At 40.5% G+C, this 18,540-nt stretch overlaps 1 protein-coding gene across 2 annotated transcripts in view; it reads left to right on the forward strand.

Moving 5' to 3' along the window:
- The window catches only part of LOC125462853 (TBC1 domain family member 22B), a 276,012-nt gene that overhangs the window by 125,994 nt on the left and 131,478 nt on the right, over positions 1-18,540 (forward strand). For both annotated transcript variants that reach the window (XM_048553288.2, XM_048553287.2), the window contains exon 8: positions 7,161-7,275. In XM_048553288.2, coding sequence (XP_048409245.1) covers positions 7,161-7,275 — 115 coding nt within the window. The remainder of the gene's footprint in view (positions 1-7,160; positions 7,276-18,540) is intronic.

Here is an 18,540-nt window from a genome sequence, read left to right on the forward strand (position 1 = left end):
AGAACAGAAATTTTAGTTGTAAAATCCTTAACTGTCAGGACCTCACTGACGTCATGCAATGTGACTAGGGTTACATGATCATCTGAGTTTATCAACAAAAACAATCAGGCAATGCAGAGTTCCAGACAAATAATGTAACCTCAATCATAAGTGACTTAGAGAATGTTCACAGCTTCTTCAGTTAACATTCAATATCAGATGACAATACTCTGATCCAGGAACAAGAATATATTTTGAGTAAAAGTTCTTCAAAATGCCTCCCTGAAATGAACAATGCTGATTAATTTGCTCATTCAATTGTTAAGGAGAAATGTTCGAAATTTCTGATAAATTTTGAGGTAAAAAAGAACAGGCAGACATGATTTGCTTTATTTAAGGATGAAAAGACAGGCATTATGTCTCCCCATCTGATTTTTAAGTTTTCAGGAGTATATTATCAGCAAGAAAATTTTGTTGGAGTTGCTTTGCATCTTTTTTAATGAGGAATTTCTCACATGCATAGAATCCAAAGGTCGTAATGATGCCCTTTTAATAAAAGTTGTGCATTTAATTCAGATTGTTTAACACTAAGCCAGAAGGAAATCTAAAGCCATTTGTGAACAGACTTAGATGCAAATCTGAGTTTGAAAAATAACAGAAATTGCTCTATCTGAAACTTAATGTTTCTCAAATTGTGAAGTGACTTAGATGTTTAGTGTTAGAACAGCCCAGCCTGTTCATAATGTTGATTTTGTACAACTTTTTGTACAACTGTTACAGTTGTTGTGCTTTCAATAAAGATGTTGGGAGAAATGAAAAAGGACGTGCAAATGGCTATTGTTATTAGCCACGTCCTGCTTCTTAGACATTATTTTAGACTGCAACCCACTCTTTGCAACTACTGACCCCTGTTCAATTCTGAACTGAGCTTCCAACCTTCTATATTAAATAACACAGCAATAAATTAAAACTTAATCTCTCCAAATTTGCACACAGTTCCTTCTGGAACACTCTGCCTACTCTGTTACTCTCCAAACACCTTTCTTCCGCTGATTCTGCTGTTGGATGCTTTTTCTGCAGTTGCTTCTGTGAGAACTTTTAGCTACGCGTGCGTGTGTGTGTGTGAGAGAAAGAAATTGGCTCTCTCTCTGAGAGAGAGCAAGCTGAGAGCTCTTAACCTGGGCAAGTGGCAGTTAGTTCTAGGGTTTCTGTCCAACTGCTCCTTTTCTTTATATCCGTGATGACATGACAATATTTCTTAGATAGGATTAGTTCAATGTTATTAACACCATCAGATTTAAATTTGATAGATACCAAAAACCTAAAGGCTTGTTTTAAATTGATTGGTTAAATTGGAAAACTGTTGTCTTGGTTTAAAAAAAATGCTGGTTGGCCTTTCAGTGTAAATATTTCAATTTCAGATACTTCCTGCACTGACAACCTCTAGCTGCTGCATAACATTTTAAAAATCTCTAAGCGCAGAAAAAACCTCTTAAAGGGACCATGCACTCTTTCATCCTTGTTTATTTTTATAAACACATTCTAGCTTCCAGCCATCCAATTCATGACTTTTCTACACAACTTCATAATAATACCGAAAGTGAGAAAGTAAAGCTGAAACATGATATTTGATTTCCAGTTACATTTAAGTGGTCATATTTGTACTGTGGATAATAGCTATGCTTAACGATACAGTTATGAATGTGTCTGATACTTTACAATTCATTTTGTGACTTTGGCCAGGATCTTTCCTGATGAGGAGATCCTGTTCTGCTAGCGTACCAACTACACATTGCTTCCTTTTATAAGAAGCTGCAGGGGAAGCCCGCCAATGGTCTGCTGTAATTCGCCAGTTTGAGGAATGGTAGTTGGGAAAGTATTTCTGAATTTCATGTTCTGGAAAACTTAACTGTTAAGTGACCCAGTGCTTCTCCAGTTATGCTATGATGGTAACTCTGAAAATACTTTTACCTTATCTAACACTTGCTGTTTTATGTCCTATTTGAAGGAATAGCCAGAAAGGATAATTTATCATGTCACTTTAATAAAAATGTTTTACTTTATGAAGTAACTTGAACATTTTACTCAACTTATTAAGAATTTGAACATAAAGTTATGAAATAGGATGTCATTTGATACTTCATGTTTTAATTTGAGGTTTTAATGCTTGTATTTTTTTAAGTAGGTAGAGCCTCTAATTAAAGAACAAATTTCAGACAAATATATCTGTATTTATGTCTTAACCTGCCATAGAATTGTTCAAGATCTTGATGTCCATTAGCTATGGTGGGTTGGCAAAATGCTGATCATGAGTCATGCATGCCTTTTTCCTGGAGTTAAAAAGACCGCAGTACAAATATGACCACTTAAGTATAATTGGAAATCAAATATCACATTTGAGTTTATTCAGAACTACCTATCAAGAAAACAAACCTCTTGGGTTTTAATCTGGCAGACCTTTGCATGTTGTTTTATGTTTGATAAAGCTTGAATTACTTGGAGCATATTTGATGATCACACTTGGCCTTTGTTTCATTCTTCCAGGGATTTATTCTGTAAATGTTGAGTACTAATAGCGTAATTAGGCATGTCCTATAGAATAGAACCAACACATTTTCCTTATCCCACATGCCAGGAGCTATTACTCATCTTCTGCCTTTTTCTACAAGGTTTAGAACTAATTAGAGTCATTTAGCAGCACTCTGAGTTCAGGCTTCTTATAATCACTCATCGTCCATTTGTGGTTGAAGAGATTAGTCCAAGAAAATATATGACCAGTTGTTATGTGGAACATTTTGCCTGAAATAAATTGTAGAATGAATGCAAATGTTAATGAACACATGCTTAAATGTTGTATAATTACTAAATCTGTCATTATTCCACTATGAAATGAAAAACGAATCATGGGCTGATGGTTATTTGTAATTTTGTTTCTTATATTGAAATGTTATATTGTTCTGAAAGTATAATTATACTGAAGAAATTATGTACAACTTACACCTGTGTAACTTCCATATCCTTAAGTGTGACGATTTCTGTTTGATTTTATTGGTCACACGTATCAATATACATGTTTTGCATGCTGTACAGGTAGATAGTACCATACAAAGTTCATAAGCGTAGGAGAACAGAGTGCAGAACATAGTGTTACAATGGCAGAGAATGTGCAGACAGAGGGAAATCAGAACTAACATTTGCGGGGCCCATTCAGAAGTCTCATAACAGCAGGAAAGGAGCTGTTCTTGAATCTATTCATGCATATCTTCAAACTTTTATATCTTGTGCCCATTGGAAGAGAGTAGAAGTCGTCTAACTAAGTGGGAAAGGTCTTTGATTATGTTGGTTACTTGCGGCTGCCTTGGGGGAGCATAGATGGAGTCAATGGATGGAAGGTTAGTTTGTGTGATGAAGTGTTCAAACAGTTGAAGGACAGTATAATACGCAGATGAAAAGCTATGCTAAAGCAATGTGTGATTTAATTGTTTACTTGTTTATTTTTCGTGTTCCTCAAGAAATGCCTCCTCAGTCAGTTTGCACATAGCTCAGATAATAAAGTAGAGATTATGAACTTTGAGTTCTGCTTCTTAATTTGGCTCATAGTTCTGCATTCTAACTATGCAGTACTCCTTCCTCTTGTCCTGCCTATATGATTGGTTCTGGCATGAGCTATGATGATTTCTTCTCCCCCCCCCAGTGCAAACCTTCTGCAGTCCTGAGCAGATGTACCTAATGTAGGCAACATAAGCCATCTAGATTCAAGCTCTTTGTAACAAAAAACGGTGTCATCCCTCACTATATTGTCTTCTATTACCACTATATTCCTCTTCCTCTTCCCTGCCTCTTTAAAGATTTCCTGTCCCATGATACCATAGTCAGTTCGCTCATCCATCTTGTAGCCCTCCCTCTCTCGAAACTGAAAGAACCTTGAACTATTTGGAGAATTGTGAACGTTGAGATTTTTGTGCCCCTGCTATCTTGGTCCCCTTACCTGTTTCACACTCAGTCACGTTCAACTGTACCTGTGCACTGATCACATCAGATGGTACAGCACTAAAAAGTGTGACTGCCTCCTGATACAAATAACTCGGGTAACTTTCACACTCCTTGAAGCTTCTCAGTTTCTACAGTTCACCATCTCCGGTTCAATAAGCTATCAGTTGAAGCTGCTCGAACTTCAAACTCTGACTGCAAAGGTGTTTGCTCTGGACCAAACTGGTATCCACGAACCTCCACATGCTGCACTTAAACACCTGTTCTGCTATCCAGAATGCTGTAAGCAACTACTTAATTGATTTATGCAATTATATGCTTTGTTAATACTTCAATATATTTTATTGACCTTGCCTCCACTTAGCTTACTATTTTGATTCTTAGGAATAAAATGAATCTTAACTATTTACCCAATACTCATCAAATGACCGATAACTTCTCTTGCAGAGTAAATGGGAAGTAATACAGAGGAAACTGCAGGATCTGGTAAATTAGTATGCTGGACAAGACTAATTCTGGCAGCGGAGGAGCACATTGGATCTATAAGAGGGAGTGAGCTTGAAGTCTTTGGGGGTCAATCCTGAACTCTTGGAAGTAGATGAGGAGAAATTTCTTCACTCAGCAAGTTTCACATTTTTGGAGTTCCCTGCCCCCAGAGGGCTGTGGATGCTCAGTTCTTGAGTATATTCAAGACTGAAATTGATACATTTTTGGGCTGTAAGGGAATCTCTTCTTCTTGGTTGTGCCTTAGATCAGAAATAAGGAGAGGGAGAGAGAGAAGGACAAGAAAGATAAAGAGAATGAAGCTGTAAGAGACTAGAGTGAAAGGTAATGGATGTAGTAAAGGTAAAGTAAGAGATGAGAGGAGAAAGCAGAAAAATATTTTTTTAAAAAGCCCATGTTCTGTATAAAGAGCCAGTTATTAGTCAGCTAATTCATTGATCCTTGGCCACTGAGATTGTGCACATTTTCTTTGAGTTCAGCTCTTATGATCTGCCAGGCTGCTCAATCGTGAGTGTCACTGCACTTATTTGCTAGCAGTTGAGGTAAAACCAACCTTCAAGTAGGCTTTATAAGTTTCTTTAAAATGTTTCCATTGGCTCCACTGCCATCTTTAACTGGTCACGGTTTTGAAGTCGAGTGTGCACTTAAGGAAGCCATGTTTTCAGTTTTTTTTGCTGCAGTCTGTTCAGTGCATTTACTGCATGAGGGCAGTCATCCCTGTACTTGGTCTGACTGTGTCCTGGAGTGTGATCATGTTGAGTGGTGTCCATTCAGGTCTTGTGTAGGATCCTATGTGGGCAGTGCTTATGAGCTTTCTCGGGCAGCAATGATACCTCCTCTCAAAAGAGAATGATTGCCTTGTAGGGTGCAGTTTTTGTGTCCATCTGCAGATGATAGTTCTTCAAGATTTACCCACATGGCTTCCCACAGGAGAATTGTGCTCACTTGCTTCTCCATCTTTCCAGTGGTATTTCCCAAGATGATCAAGAATGGTCTCCTGCTCAGTGTTCAAGTGAATATAAATTTAACACTAAGCTTTTCAACCTCCAAACGCTGAAATCAAAGACCAAAGACTCAGGTGTGACCATAGCAGAACTCCAGTGTACAGGATAGGGCACCAGATGAAGAAGGGAAAGGTGTCAGGTAAGAAGGCTTTTGGGTAGTACCACCTGAGAAAGGTGCCACATCATAAGGCGTGCAGGTAGCAATGGTACCAAGAAAGTTAAATGGTATTTAGAGTAGGTTGATGTGGGTGGGAGAAGTCGGGTCGAGTTGAGGGAGGGGTGAATGTGTACAGTGGCAAGAAAAGGAGATTTAGGTGCAGAGCAGGGGAAAGAGCAGAGGGAGGTTGGCTGTGGAGGTTGGGGGAGTCAAGTGTCACTCCTTCTCCCAGTTCCACAATGTTCAGTAGCTGGGAAAGGAGACTAGGATGCAGAGCAGGGAAGGCAGAGTTGAGGTGTGAAGCTGGAGAAGGGAAGAGTACAGTGGCAGAAGAATGGGGCTCAGGTATAGAGTAGGGGAGCCCTCTGTTTGACAGATTTGGGAGCAGGGAAAGGAGGGATTCGCTTTCAGTGGGAAACAGGGTGAGGTTGGGGTGGGCGGAGAGGGTCAGGTCCCAGTAGGTGAAATTGGAGTGTAGGTCCCAAGTGGAGTGTGGGTTTAGGTGTGGGTCAAGGTCTGGAAATTATGAATGATCTGAGTGACTGTGTAATCAGAGGGGTGTTAAGTTAAGCATGGGGTCAATTGAATAGTAACTAAGGAATATTATGCAGCTAAAGTCACTGTTACCTGGATTTCATAATTCGTGTCAATTAAGCCTATTATTGAGCACATCATCACATTTCTTTTCAAAGTGTTTTCATCTCTGTGAAACACAGTAACTGTTAAATTGAGATTTAAGTTTCCAATCATCTCAAAGAATCACTTAACAAGGTTTCACCTTTAAGACTTTTATTGTACAAACCTAAGTAAAATCAACATTAGTTACACATTAGCTAGTTGGCAATTTGTATATTAAGCTACATGAAAGGTAACTCCCCTTTAATTGCTAACACAATAGAAAGGCCCGTACCGTGTTTGTACATTACAGAATTGTAGTTGTACGAGAAGCAGTCCATGGTTACTCCTGGTTTCCAAGAAGCTTGCTCATTTCTGTTTCACCAAGTCATAACATTGCATGTCTGTTGGAAGTCCTTTCTCTCATCTCTTGGACTTGAAGCATAATCCCCATTCCTATAGACTTCCTTTCATCTTCACTGCGGAACTAGTGTGTTGGGGCTGCTTATATGTTAGCAATGACCACTGCTCCCAGTGCCACTGCTGGGACTGCAGAGTGCCGGACAATCAACATGTCTTAGGTGGGACTTCTTCTCAAACAAGAGGCCAAAACTTTGCCTTCAGCCAATTAACACACTTGAACAAAGCAGATTTAAATGAAGGTTGCATTAAGCCACGTATCTCTCTGGTTTAGAAGCGTTTAGGTAATTGAATGACTTGCTAACCACATGTTGGAAAGAAATTGAGTGACGTTGTACCTGTTTATTGCATTTTAGATTACATTTGCCCTTTGTAGAAAATGCTAATCAAATCTATTGAATGATACCTTTTAACCTGATCTGCAATTTGTACAATTCAGATATTGATTTGCAGCTGAACTACAATTAATATTGTACACTTGTATTTTACAGATCTTTGAGCGGATTCTCTTCATATGGGCCATTCGACATCCAGCAAGTGGTTATGTTCAAGGAATTAATGATCTGGTGACTCCTTTCTTTGTAGTGTTCCTTTCAGAGCATGTGGGTAAGTTTACGGAATTTATCCAGACTGAAGCTAATTTAAAAAAATATATGTAGTGCTTTTTTTCTTCAGCAACAGTATTTTGTATCGAAAGAAAATGAATAAATTCGATGATCAGATAACATCTGGAACACTGAAAAGTTCTGGTCTTCATGTGCAGAAAGGAAATAGAGACTGTGGAGAAGACAGAAGAAAGATCTGCAAAGATAACCACAGAACCAACAGTCTAAATCCATCAGGAAAGACTGAGCAGGCTTTTGCACTTTTCTTGAGAAAAGAGAATGCCGAGAATAAGTCATCAAAATAAGAGCCAAGGCTCAGTAGAGTAGATGTAGAGAATATGTTTCATTTGTGCAGTATTTCAAAACCAGGGTCAGTCAGAAATAAATCCATTAGGAGTTCAGGAGAGATAGTAGGAAATGCCGATGCTGGAGAATCTGAGATAACAAAGGGTAGAGCTGGATGAACACAGCAGGCCAGGCAGCATCAGAGGAGCAGGAAAGTTTGGCATTGCGGGTCGAGACCCTTCTTCAGAAATGGGGGAGGGGTTGGGGATTCTGAAATAAATAGGGAGAGAGGGGGAGGCGGATAGAAGATGGATAAAGGAGAAGATAGGGTGAGAGGAGACAGACAGGTCAAAGAGGCGGGGTTAGAGCCAGCAAGGGTGAATGTAGGTGGGGAGTTAGGGAGGGGATAGGTCGTCCGCTTATCCGAACTCATCCTCACCCTCAACAATTTCTCCTTTAATTCCCCCTACTTCCTACAGACAAAGGGGGTGGCTGTGGGTACCCGCATGGGCCAAAGCTATGCCTGCCTCTTTGTAAGGCACGTGGAACAATCCCTCTTCCAAAGCTACACTGGCCCTGTCCCTCATCTCTTCCTCCGTTACATTGATGACTATTTTGACACTGCCTCCTGTTCCCACGAGGAGCTCGAACAGTTCATCCACTTCACTAACATCTTCCACCCCAACTTAAGTTTACCTGGACCATCTCCGACACCTCTCTTCTTCCTGGACCCCTCCGTCTCCATCTCTGGCATCCACCTGGAAGCAAATATCCATTTTAAGCCTACTGACTCCCACAACTACCTAGAATATTCCTCCTCCCACCCACCTTCCTGTAAAAAGGCCGCCCCCTATTCCCAATACGCATCTGCTCCGGAGATGAGGCATTCCACTCCTGAACATCACTGATGTCCTTTTTTTTCAAGAACTACAACTTCCCTTCTTCAGTGATTGAAAATGCCCTTGACTGGGTCTCCCGCATTTCCCGCAACTCATCCCTCAATAATAGCCAAAACAGAATCCCCCTCGTCCTCACGTACCACCCCACCAACCTCCAAATCCAACATATCATCCTGCAACATTTCTGCCATCTGCAATCTGACCCCACTACCAAAGACATTTTTCCCTCCCCACCCTTGTCTGCTTTCCGGAGGGACCACTTTCTCTGTGACTCCCTTGTCTGCTGGCACTTTTCCCTGTAACTGAAGCAAGTGCTACACCTGCCCCTTCACCCCCATCCCAAGCCCTAAGATGACTTTCCATATCAAACAGATGTTCATCTGCACATCTGTTAATGTGTTATACTCTATCCGCTGTTCCCGTTGTGGACTCCTGTACATCGGGGAAACCAAGCGGAGTCTTGGGGACTGCTTGGTGGAACACCTGCACTCAGTTCGCAACAGACAACTACACCTCATAGTCGCGAACCATTTCAGCTCCCCCCCCCGCCCACTCCTTGGACGACATGCCCATCCTGGGCCTCCTTCATTGCCACAATGACGCCAACCGAAAGATGCAGGAATGGCATCTCATATATTTCGCTTGGGAACCCCGCAGCCCAAGGTATCAATGTGGACTTCACCAGCTTCAAAATCTCCCCTCCCCCAACCACATCCTAAAACCAGCCCATCTCATTCCTGCCTCCCTAACCATTCCTCCGACCTCAAGCCCCACCCCCATCTCCTACCCACAAACCTCATCCCGCCTTCTTGACCTGTCCGTTCTCCTTAGAACGATCTATCCCTCCCTAACTCCCCACCTACATTCACCTTCACTGGCTCTAACCCTGCTTCATTGACCTGTCTGTCTGCTCTCACCCTATCTCCTTTATTCATCTTCTATCCACCTCCCCTCTCTCCCTATTTATTTCAGAATCTTCCCCTACCCCATTTCTGAAGAACGGTCTCAACCCGAAACGTCAAACATTCCTGCTCCTCTGTTGCTTGGCCTACTGTATTCATCCAGCTTCACACCGTGTATCTCAGGAGTTCAGGAGAATCTTTGCTCAAAGAGTGGTTAGAATATCGAACTTAACATCAAGTGGAATAGTTGCTACAAATGACATAAATGGTTTTAAGGAAAATTTAGTTCAGTGGATGGAGCAGAAAATAGGGCTAGTTCAAACATGGTGAGAGAAGGATCATGTGGAGCACAAACACCAAAACAAATTTGTACAAAATAACTTGTTCCTGCTCTGCATGTTCTGTGAAATGCTTCAGATACCTTTTTTTAACTTGTATGTAACAACAAGGCGAGTGGTGGATATGCAGAGAAAGCCCGGTACACACTTTTCTTCAATGTAAGCCCATACTCCTTGACTCTAGAAATATTCCTACACAGTGGACTGCTTTTCAAACAATCTAGGAAATTCATATTTTCCAAGGAAGTTTTTTTTGTTAAAACTTACAAATGAAGGAATATTTCCTTTAAACTTCTGCATTTTGAAAATAAATTTCTAGTTCCTCAGTTATGGACTGAAGTTCATTTTTCAAGGATTTAGGGCTATAGAAAGTGGAGCTGCCTTAGAACGTTGGCCCAGTTTTTCTGCTACTCGAACAATAATTATTCCATTGTAAATGGGAGTAACTTGTAGGAATCCTGCAGAATCCCCAAAATGGCAGACTCTGAAGTAATGTCCAGGAATTTAAAGATTCTGCTGGGCAATTCCTCCAAGCTTGAAACCCTCTAAAAGTCTCCGCTTAAATCAGAGTACTTGGAGGGTTCTAGTGAAATTCGGTAATTACTACGGAAATCCTAAAGTGTTAAATACATAGTCTAACTCCTAAGAAAGTGAGACCCTGTCTGAACAATCCCCAGGACCCAATACATCCAACCATCTCTCCCTCTTTCCCTCATTGCTAGATCTGATCTGATACCCTAGCCTGCTGCCAGACACACGCTGACTCGCTACCCTCTCTCACTACACTACACTTCTCCACCTGAACAGACTAGGCCCATCCTGACCAGACGCAGCTCAACACGAATCTCCTTCCTCCATGTCCAGACCCAGTTTCTCTCCTCCATGCTTATTGCCCTGAATATTGCATCATTTGCATGGCACATTTGCCAGTTTGTACATTCGCATTGGTGTAATTTTTCAACTAATCTTTGTTTGAATTTCTCTCCAAATGTCAATGATCCCTACCGTAACAATGTGTACAGGAAAGCACCATTATTTTACTGGCTGCAGTGAAATTTGGTGTCAGTGCCGTTGTGGGTGTGCCCATTCCTAAAGTTTGCAGCAGTTCAAAAAAGCAACTTGACACCTCTTTTGTGCTCATTTAGGGGTACAATATATGCTAGCCTATCTAGCAGCACCAAAACCCTATAAATCATTTTTTTTTAGAAGCCAAGGTTCATAGAAATGTACCTTGCTGATAATTGTACTCTTGAAGCCCAGAGGTAACAGCGTCTGATGGTTAGGATTCCTGCCCTCTGCATGAATGGTGAACCTGATGTGTAGAACTACATTCATATTTGTGAAGGCGAAATCTTGTGGTTGTATTCATTTGCCTATTAATTCATGTATAAGTTTATACAAAGTTGAAGCTGCAAAATGTATAATCTTATTGGTCATTGTTTTCATTTGGGAAGGTTCTTTTGCTAAATGTAATTGTGTTGGTTTATGGTTCCCCACTGAGATCACAACGCATATTAGCTGTCTTTCATGGCAAATTTCCTTGTGTGTTAACAGAAAGAAGCACACTGGCAATTTGTATCCACTGATCCAAAGAAAACTAATTTTACACTGTTTTAAAAAGTGGTTGCTATGCGTGAATGGTTTTCAAAGCATTAATTACACTTGAGAATTTGGATAATTGTTAACTGCTGTTGTGTTTTATACTGCTCCTGTGCCTTTTAATTATTATTTTATTCCTTATTTACGATAGAAATTGATTCTGCTCCTAAAGTTCCCATAAGGAATCAGATGTTTTTGTCAAATGTCATAAATTTGAATAAGGTATTAAAAAAGGCCTTATTTTTAAAATTGTTGGCCTATTGTAAAGAACTTTATTTGTAATTATGTCCATTTTGAAAAATAACCAAGAATTACATGTGCCAATGTGCACCTTTGGACTCTTGACCTCAACAAATGTTTTACTCGCCCAACCTAAGTAATTTCCCCAGCCTGAGATTCCCATCTTCCTTTCCTGAAATCCAAGGACCACAGAACCTGAACTTGCATAACACTCAGCTGTTTGATTATCTTTCACCTGATCTGACTAGACTGTATTGAGTGCTATTAGGTCTACACTCTCCTGTCAAATTGATGCAGTACTCTGGATTTCATCCTGGAAGGCTAAGTTAGATTCCAGCTTCTTTACTCACTAATAACCATTCCTTTTCCAGCCTTTTTGCACTTCTGTTCTGCAAGCATCTTCAACAAGATGTACCCTTCTTTGACATGCAATTAAAACCACCTTTTCAACTGCCTCTTTTGCCTCTTCTAACGTACTCTTCTTGGATAGTGCTCAAAATTTGGATGAAATAGATTCATCATGGAAGCCTCAAGTAACCCCTGGAAAAAAGCAATGGCAGGGCAAGAAATTCACATGAGATCACTCCTGTATGCTTTACTTGAAGCAGTGACCACGGGAGACCATCTTTTGAGGAACAGTACCTGTAATTAGAGATACTGTGTCCCATGTTACTGTTCCACCTTGTCCAGTTGAGAGTCCTATAATGTGTCCCTTCCAAAACGTGCTGACAGGTTCAACCTTTCATGTTTGTAATAGGCAGCAAGAACAAACTGGATGGTGCAGCTGTTGAATTCTGAAATGAAAAGGTTGAAAAATAAGGAGCTAGACATTGAAGTTTCATTGAACCTCAAAAAAATTGAACAGACAAGATTTACAGATCAAGATCTGTGGAATGGAAAGAGACTTTTAAAAATATACCAGTCATTGTCATGAGAGAATAGACTTGAATTGAATGCATGTGATGGAACCCCAACATGCTTCTAGCTACTGGCTCTAGATAAAGACTGAGATTCACAATTGCTCGAAATAGCAGTCCTGATTTTGTATTCATCTTAACTGATGACTTTGATTGACCTTTTCTCCTCTGTGCTACGGGTAATAGTTACATTGTTCAGTGAACTGCAATGGCTTAAATCGGATTGTGTCCCAGACTGATGATAGTTTTGGGGCTTTGCTGGTCTGATTGTGTTCTGCAATTTTAACATTTGAGTGTTTTTTTTTAAAAGAATTTAATCTTAACACCTTTTCCCTCTAAAACAAATGGTTTTTTCTAAAGAGAGCAGAACATTCAAGCATTGTGTGATGAACCTGACAAAAATAAGACAATCCAGAAAATATGTTTCTGTTTTTCTTCATTTAAGGCAAAGGCAACTGGATAACCCTGTCTGTTTATTTGTTCCTCCTTTTGCCTAACAACCAAAGAAAATAAGCTTCACTAAGTCATGGTTGTTAAATTGACTGAACCATTTTCTCTTCTGATTGTGTGCATTTATTTTGTTTCCTGTAATGGAGATGGGGTGTTCATTGAAGGAAGGTAAATGTGTACGTGAAGTGTAGACTACTGTTGAAGTGAATAGAAGCAATGTACAAAAAATACCTGTCTGATGGAGAATCCATTGCCTGTTTGTGGAGCTGAGACGCTTAAGAGACAACTTGGCATAGGTGTCCAAATGATGAAGGGCCTGGATGGAATAGATAAACTAGCAGCTGCCCCTGTGAGTGAGAGGGGTGAGAACCAGAGGAGATACATGTAAACAATATACTGTATTGTTATATCTGTAGTAGAACCCTTGGCAACATGAGAATAAAAAACTTTAGTGGATGGTTAGGATTTAAAAAGTGCTACCAGAAAGTCTGATGAAGGCAGGTGCAATTGTCATTTTTGAAAGGGAATGACTATTATGTGAAGAGGGAAAAAGGACCCAGTGAAAACTCAATTTGTGTTCCAAAAAGTAAATCGTAGCTGTGGGAAGGTCAGAAGAAGCCTTAAGGAAGGGAAGGTAGGGATAATTATTCTAACTCTATATTCGTTGGTAACCCCTTGCCCGCAACCCCACGTCGTGTGATTTATATACCTTTTAATATCAGTTAATTTCCAGTTTAGAGTGAATAAGTGGCATATGGGATTTGGTCTGTATGTCTGAAGGATTTTAGTAATTAGTTTCTCAGCGTTTGTGCAGCCAGTGATATTTCTCTTTGTTTAAAATAAAAGCAGTAGAGACTAGAGTTCTGATATGTAATTGGGTTTTGTTTTAGGAGAGTTTTTACAAGTGAGCCAAGTAAGTATTTGTGCATTAGGTGGTCATTTTGGAAGGTGAGAGATTGACTGACTGACTTTTTTTCCCATTTAGTTTGCGGGAACGCCCACATCTTGAAAGTAAGTTTTTGGATTAAATTTGGCAGCATTTCAGAAGTCTCTGCTGAAGGTAGATGTGTAAAAAAAATTCTCGAGTACGGGAGATTGTCGAAAACAATTAAGAAATAGGTTACTTCTATGCAAAAACTTCAATTTTAAAGCTTCACACCAGAACAGTCGGCTCAAACTCTGAAAGAACTATTTAAGGCTGAAAAAGTCTACGTGTGGTTTTATAAAGGCTCGAGGAAGAAGCTATCAATTTATCAGGGCCAGAAAAATGAAACTTCAGTTAAGTCAAATCTTAGTTGTATTACACAAGGGAACTCATTCTTTTTTGTCGTCATACTGGGAAAAAAAAGAGCTTTTGGACTTAATGGGATTGTATTTTATGAAGTATTTCAAAATCTTTAAACTTGTTTCTTTTGTAAATAGTTTGGCATATTCTATTTTATCATTTAAAACAAAATACATTTGTATTTTATGACTAAAAACCAAGGTCACCTCATTAAAAACAAATAAAAACATTTACCAAGCTTTATTTTAGACTGGAATCTGATTTGTTCATGCATAACATCAGCTGGGATCATCATAAATTGGGGCTTAGCAGGATTTTGAATTGAGTAGATTTAATAGCTTTCTGTGTCTTTTTAACCCAATGGCCAAGTGATGATTTTGAACATAAAATGGTCGTATTGTGGTGAAGTAAATTATATGGAATTTGAAGATGACTTTGAATGTTGAAAGAGTTTTGTAGAAGTGCAGCATTAAACAGTAGATGATTTGAAATCTTTGTCTAAATCTAAATGGAGAGTGTTAACAGGTAGGTTGAAGGTAGCAGTAAAAGCAGGATGTAGTAAAGATGTGATGCTTCAAGTGAGTAACACTTAATATTTGAAGAAAGAAAACCTTAAATTGGAATGTCACTGCTGGAATCTGCTGAGATACAGGTAGATATGTTTAAAAAAATGAACTTGGAGAAAGAAACAGAAATTAAAAGAATTGAAGAGAGCAAAACAGAGCTACTTGGAAAGTGAAGAAAAAGACAACCAATTAAAATTTAGGACAAGGAAGAAAGCTAATCAGACATTTGTCAAATTTGCAAGTGAGAAAAAATTCCTGTGGGAAGTGATTTAGATCACAAAATTCTTGAAAAAAAATTAGAAGATAAGAGAAATTTTGATAGTGGAAGAATTCAGAAATAACATTCCTGTTAAGTTTAAAAACTTAATTAGATGGGTGTCGTGTAATCACGATTAAGAGGTGGCAGTTCTGTCAGTACCAATAATAGGTTGCACAGATAATTACAGGTGGAGAGATGGCCATATGGCAATTCACAAGTAAACAGGAGAAACAGAAAATCTGCAGCTTTCAGGTACCAGGTTTAGAGAACAGAGAAAAGGATGCTAAAGAAATAAAGGGGTAATACCCAAGCCAAAAAGTGACATTTAAAAAAAAGTGCCATTTTTCCAGTCAATAAGACTAGATGTAGCCAAGCCAATTGCTGAAAATTAACATGGAAGACTATTTTCAGTACATTTCAGGAATACTTTAACCAAAAATCTCTGGACCAACTGTTTTGGATGAAGTGTTATTTCACTTTTCAGATACATTTGCCCTAAAGGTCTTTTCAAGTCCTTTTTGGGTTATTTAGAAAAATACTTTATTTGGCTCAAATGGGCCTAAACACACTTTTTTTTCTCTCCAGAGGACTTGAACAAACCTATAGATGTGTTGGATTTGCACCCTTTGTGGGAAAGAAAATTTTTACTTTCAGGTCTGTTTGGGTCAATCAAAGCCTCTATTTTTCTCTCCCAAAAGACCCAAACTCAGCATGTCTTCACAGCTTTTTGAGTCAGCTTTCAAAAAGACCTATCTGTATTTAGATGGATGTCCAGTCCCTATACACCTGCATTCCCCATGCAGATGGCCTAAAGGCCCTCCGCTTCTTGCTGTCCTGCAGGCCTGACCAGTCCAGTCCCCCTCTGCTGACACCGTCATCTGCTTAGCCGAACTTATCCTCATCCTCAACAACTTCTCTTTCAATTCCTCCCACTTCCTACAGACAAAGGGGGTGGCCATGGGTACCTGCATGGGCCCAAGCTATGCCTGCATCTTTGGAGGTTACATGGAACAGTCCCTCTTCCGTACCTACAATGGCCCTAAACCCCACCTCTTATTCCGTTACGTTGATGACTGTATCAGCCCCGTCTCGTGCTCCCGTGAAGAGGTCGAACAGTTCATCCACGTCACCCAACACCTTCCACCCCAACCATAAGTTCACCTGGACTATCTCTAACACCTCCTTCACCTTCCTGAACCTCTGTCTCCATTTCGGGCAACCACCGAGAAACCGATATCCATTTCAAGCCCCCCCGACTCTCGCAACTACCTAAAATACATCTCCTCCCACCCACCTTCCTGCAAAAGTGCCATCCCCTATTCCCAATTCCTTCGCCTCCACCGCATTTGCTCCAGGATGAGGCGTTCCATTCCCGTACATCTCAGATGTCCTCGTTTTTCAAGGACCACAACCCCCCCCACCCCCGCAGTGTTCGAGAACACCCTCGACCGTATCTCCTGCATTTCCCTCAACTCTTCCCTCAACTCATCCCTCACACCCCATCCCCGCAATAACAACCAAAAAACATTCCTCCTCGTCCTCACATACCACCCCACCAACCTCCGGGTCCAACACATCATCCTCCGACACTTCCGCCGTCTGTAATCTGACCCCACCACCAAAGACATTTTTCCCTCCATCCTTTTACACTTTCCGGAGGGACCACTCTCTCCTGACTCCCTTGTCTGCTTCACACTCCCCTCCAGCCCCACCACACCCGTTACATTTCCCTGCAACCACAGGAGGTGCTACACCTGCCCACATACCACCTCCCTCACCCCCATCCAAGACCCCAAGAAAACTTGCCAAATCAAGCAGACATTCACCTGCACATCTGCTAATGTGGTATACTGCATCCACTGTACCCATTGTGGCCTCCTCTACATCGGGGAAACCGAGCGGAGGCTTGGGGACCACGTTGCAGAACACCTGCACTTGGTTTGCACTAAACAACTGCACCTTCCAGTCATGAAACATTTCAACTCCCCTTCGCGTTCCTATGACGACATGTCCATCCTGGGCATCCTGCAGTGCCTCAACGATGCCACCTGAAGGTTGCCAAAACAGCAACTCATTCTGCTTGGGAACCCTGTAGCCCAATGGCATCAATGTGGATTTCACAAGCTCCGAAATCTCACCTCCCCCTGCTGCATCCCAAAACCAACTCGGCTTGAACCCGCCTCCCTAACCTGCTCCTCTTCTCCCCTATCCCCTCCTCCCACCTCAAGCTGCACCTCCATTTCCTACCGACTAACCTCATCCCGCCCCCTTGACCTGTCTGTCCTCCCTGGACTGACCTATTTCCTCCCTACCTCTCCTGCTATACTCACCTTTACTGGCTCCATCCCTGCCTCTTTAACTTGTCTGTCTCCTCTCCACCTATCTTCTCCTCTATCCATCTTCAGTCCACCTCTCCCCCCTTCCTATTTACTTCAGAACCCTCTTCCCCTCCCCCTTTTCTGGTGAAGGGCCTAGGCCCAAAGTGCCAGCTTTGCTGCTCCTCGGATGCTGCTTGGCCTGCTGTGTTCATCCAGCTCCACACCTTATTATCTCGGATTCTCCAGCATCTGCAGTTCATATTCTATCTATTTTACCTGTATTTAGCCTTTGTTTTTTTCGATGTGTGGATATGTGGGGGGCATCAGGAAAAGATGTATCTATTAAAACTGTGGCAGCAGTACGGATGAAGTATGTTTCTTTAGAATCTACTAAGAGAGCAGAGATGACTCAACATTGCCATGAAAATTCTTTTTTGAATATTGAAAATCAGACAGTTGAAGATTCTGAATAGTTTATGCCAAAAGGGAAGGTATTTTATTGTGCTTCCAATCAATGAGATAAACCCATAAAGAAATTGAGAGACACTGGAGCAAGTCAATTACTTATGTTGGCTTTTGATGCTATTGACTTTTGAATGGTTTGATGGATGGGAAATATTCATTGGGTGTCAACCTAGATGTTACAAACTAGTTTCGTTTATACAGAGTTGGATTCAGAAGTGATTTGGTAAATGAAGAAATTGTTCTTGGAATTGTGAAACAAATTCCTGGGAAGGAATTGACATCATTTTGGGAAATGATCTGGCAGTTTCAAGAATATTGGCCTCACCAAGGGTGTAGGAATAGTCAGTACTGATAGAAGAAACCAAAAAATTTCCAAGAGCAATGACCTGGGTTTTTTCTCCTGGCTGTATGCTGTCTCAATCTCAAGACTATAAAATTAGACAGGAAGTAAAGCTGTTTTTGATTTGAAAGTTCAGTCATCTGAATACCTGAACATGAAGTGAAAGGCTGAAGGTAAAGGGAATAAGTCGGATGTGTTTGTCCTATCTTGTTTAATAGAAAAGCAACAATTCAATTCTAAATTGAAAAAGTTAGATCAAAAAGCCCAATCAAAAATTGAATCAGAAGCAATATCAGTTACATCACTGGAAACACAAAGTATTGATGAAAATGTGTAGACTACCTCAAATACCACCCAATGAGGTATAGACAATGATCCATCTGAGTATTGTAATAGAATTTTA

The sequence above is a fragment of the Stegostoma tigrinum genome, chromosome 21 (assembly GCF_030684315.1).
Source record: "Stegostoma tigrinum isolate sSteTig4 chromosome 21, sSteTig4.hap1, whole genome shotgun sequence".
Taxonomy (NCBI): domain Eukaryota; kingdom Metazoa; phylum Chordata; class Chondrichthyes; order Orectolobiformes; family Stegostomatidae; genus Stegostoma; species Stegostoma tigrinum.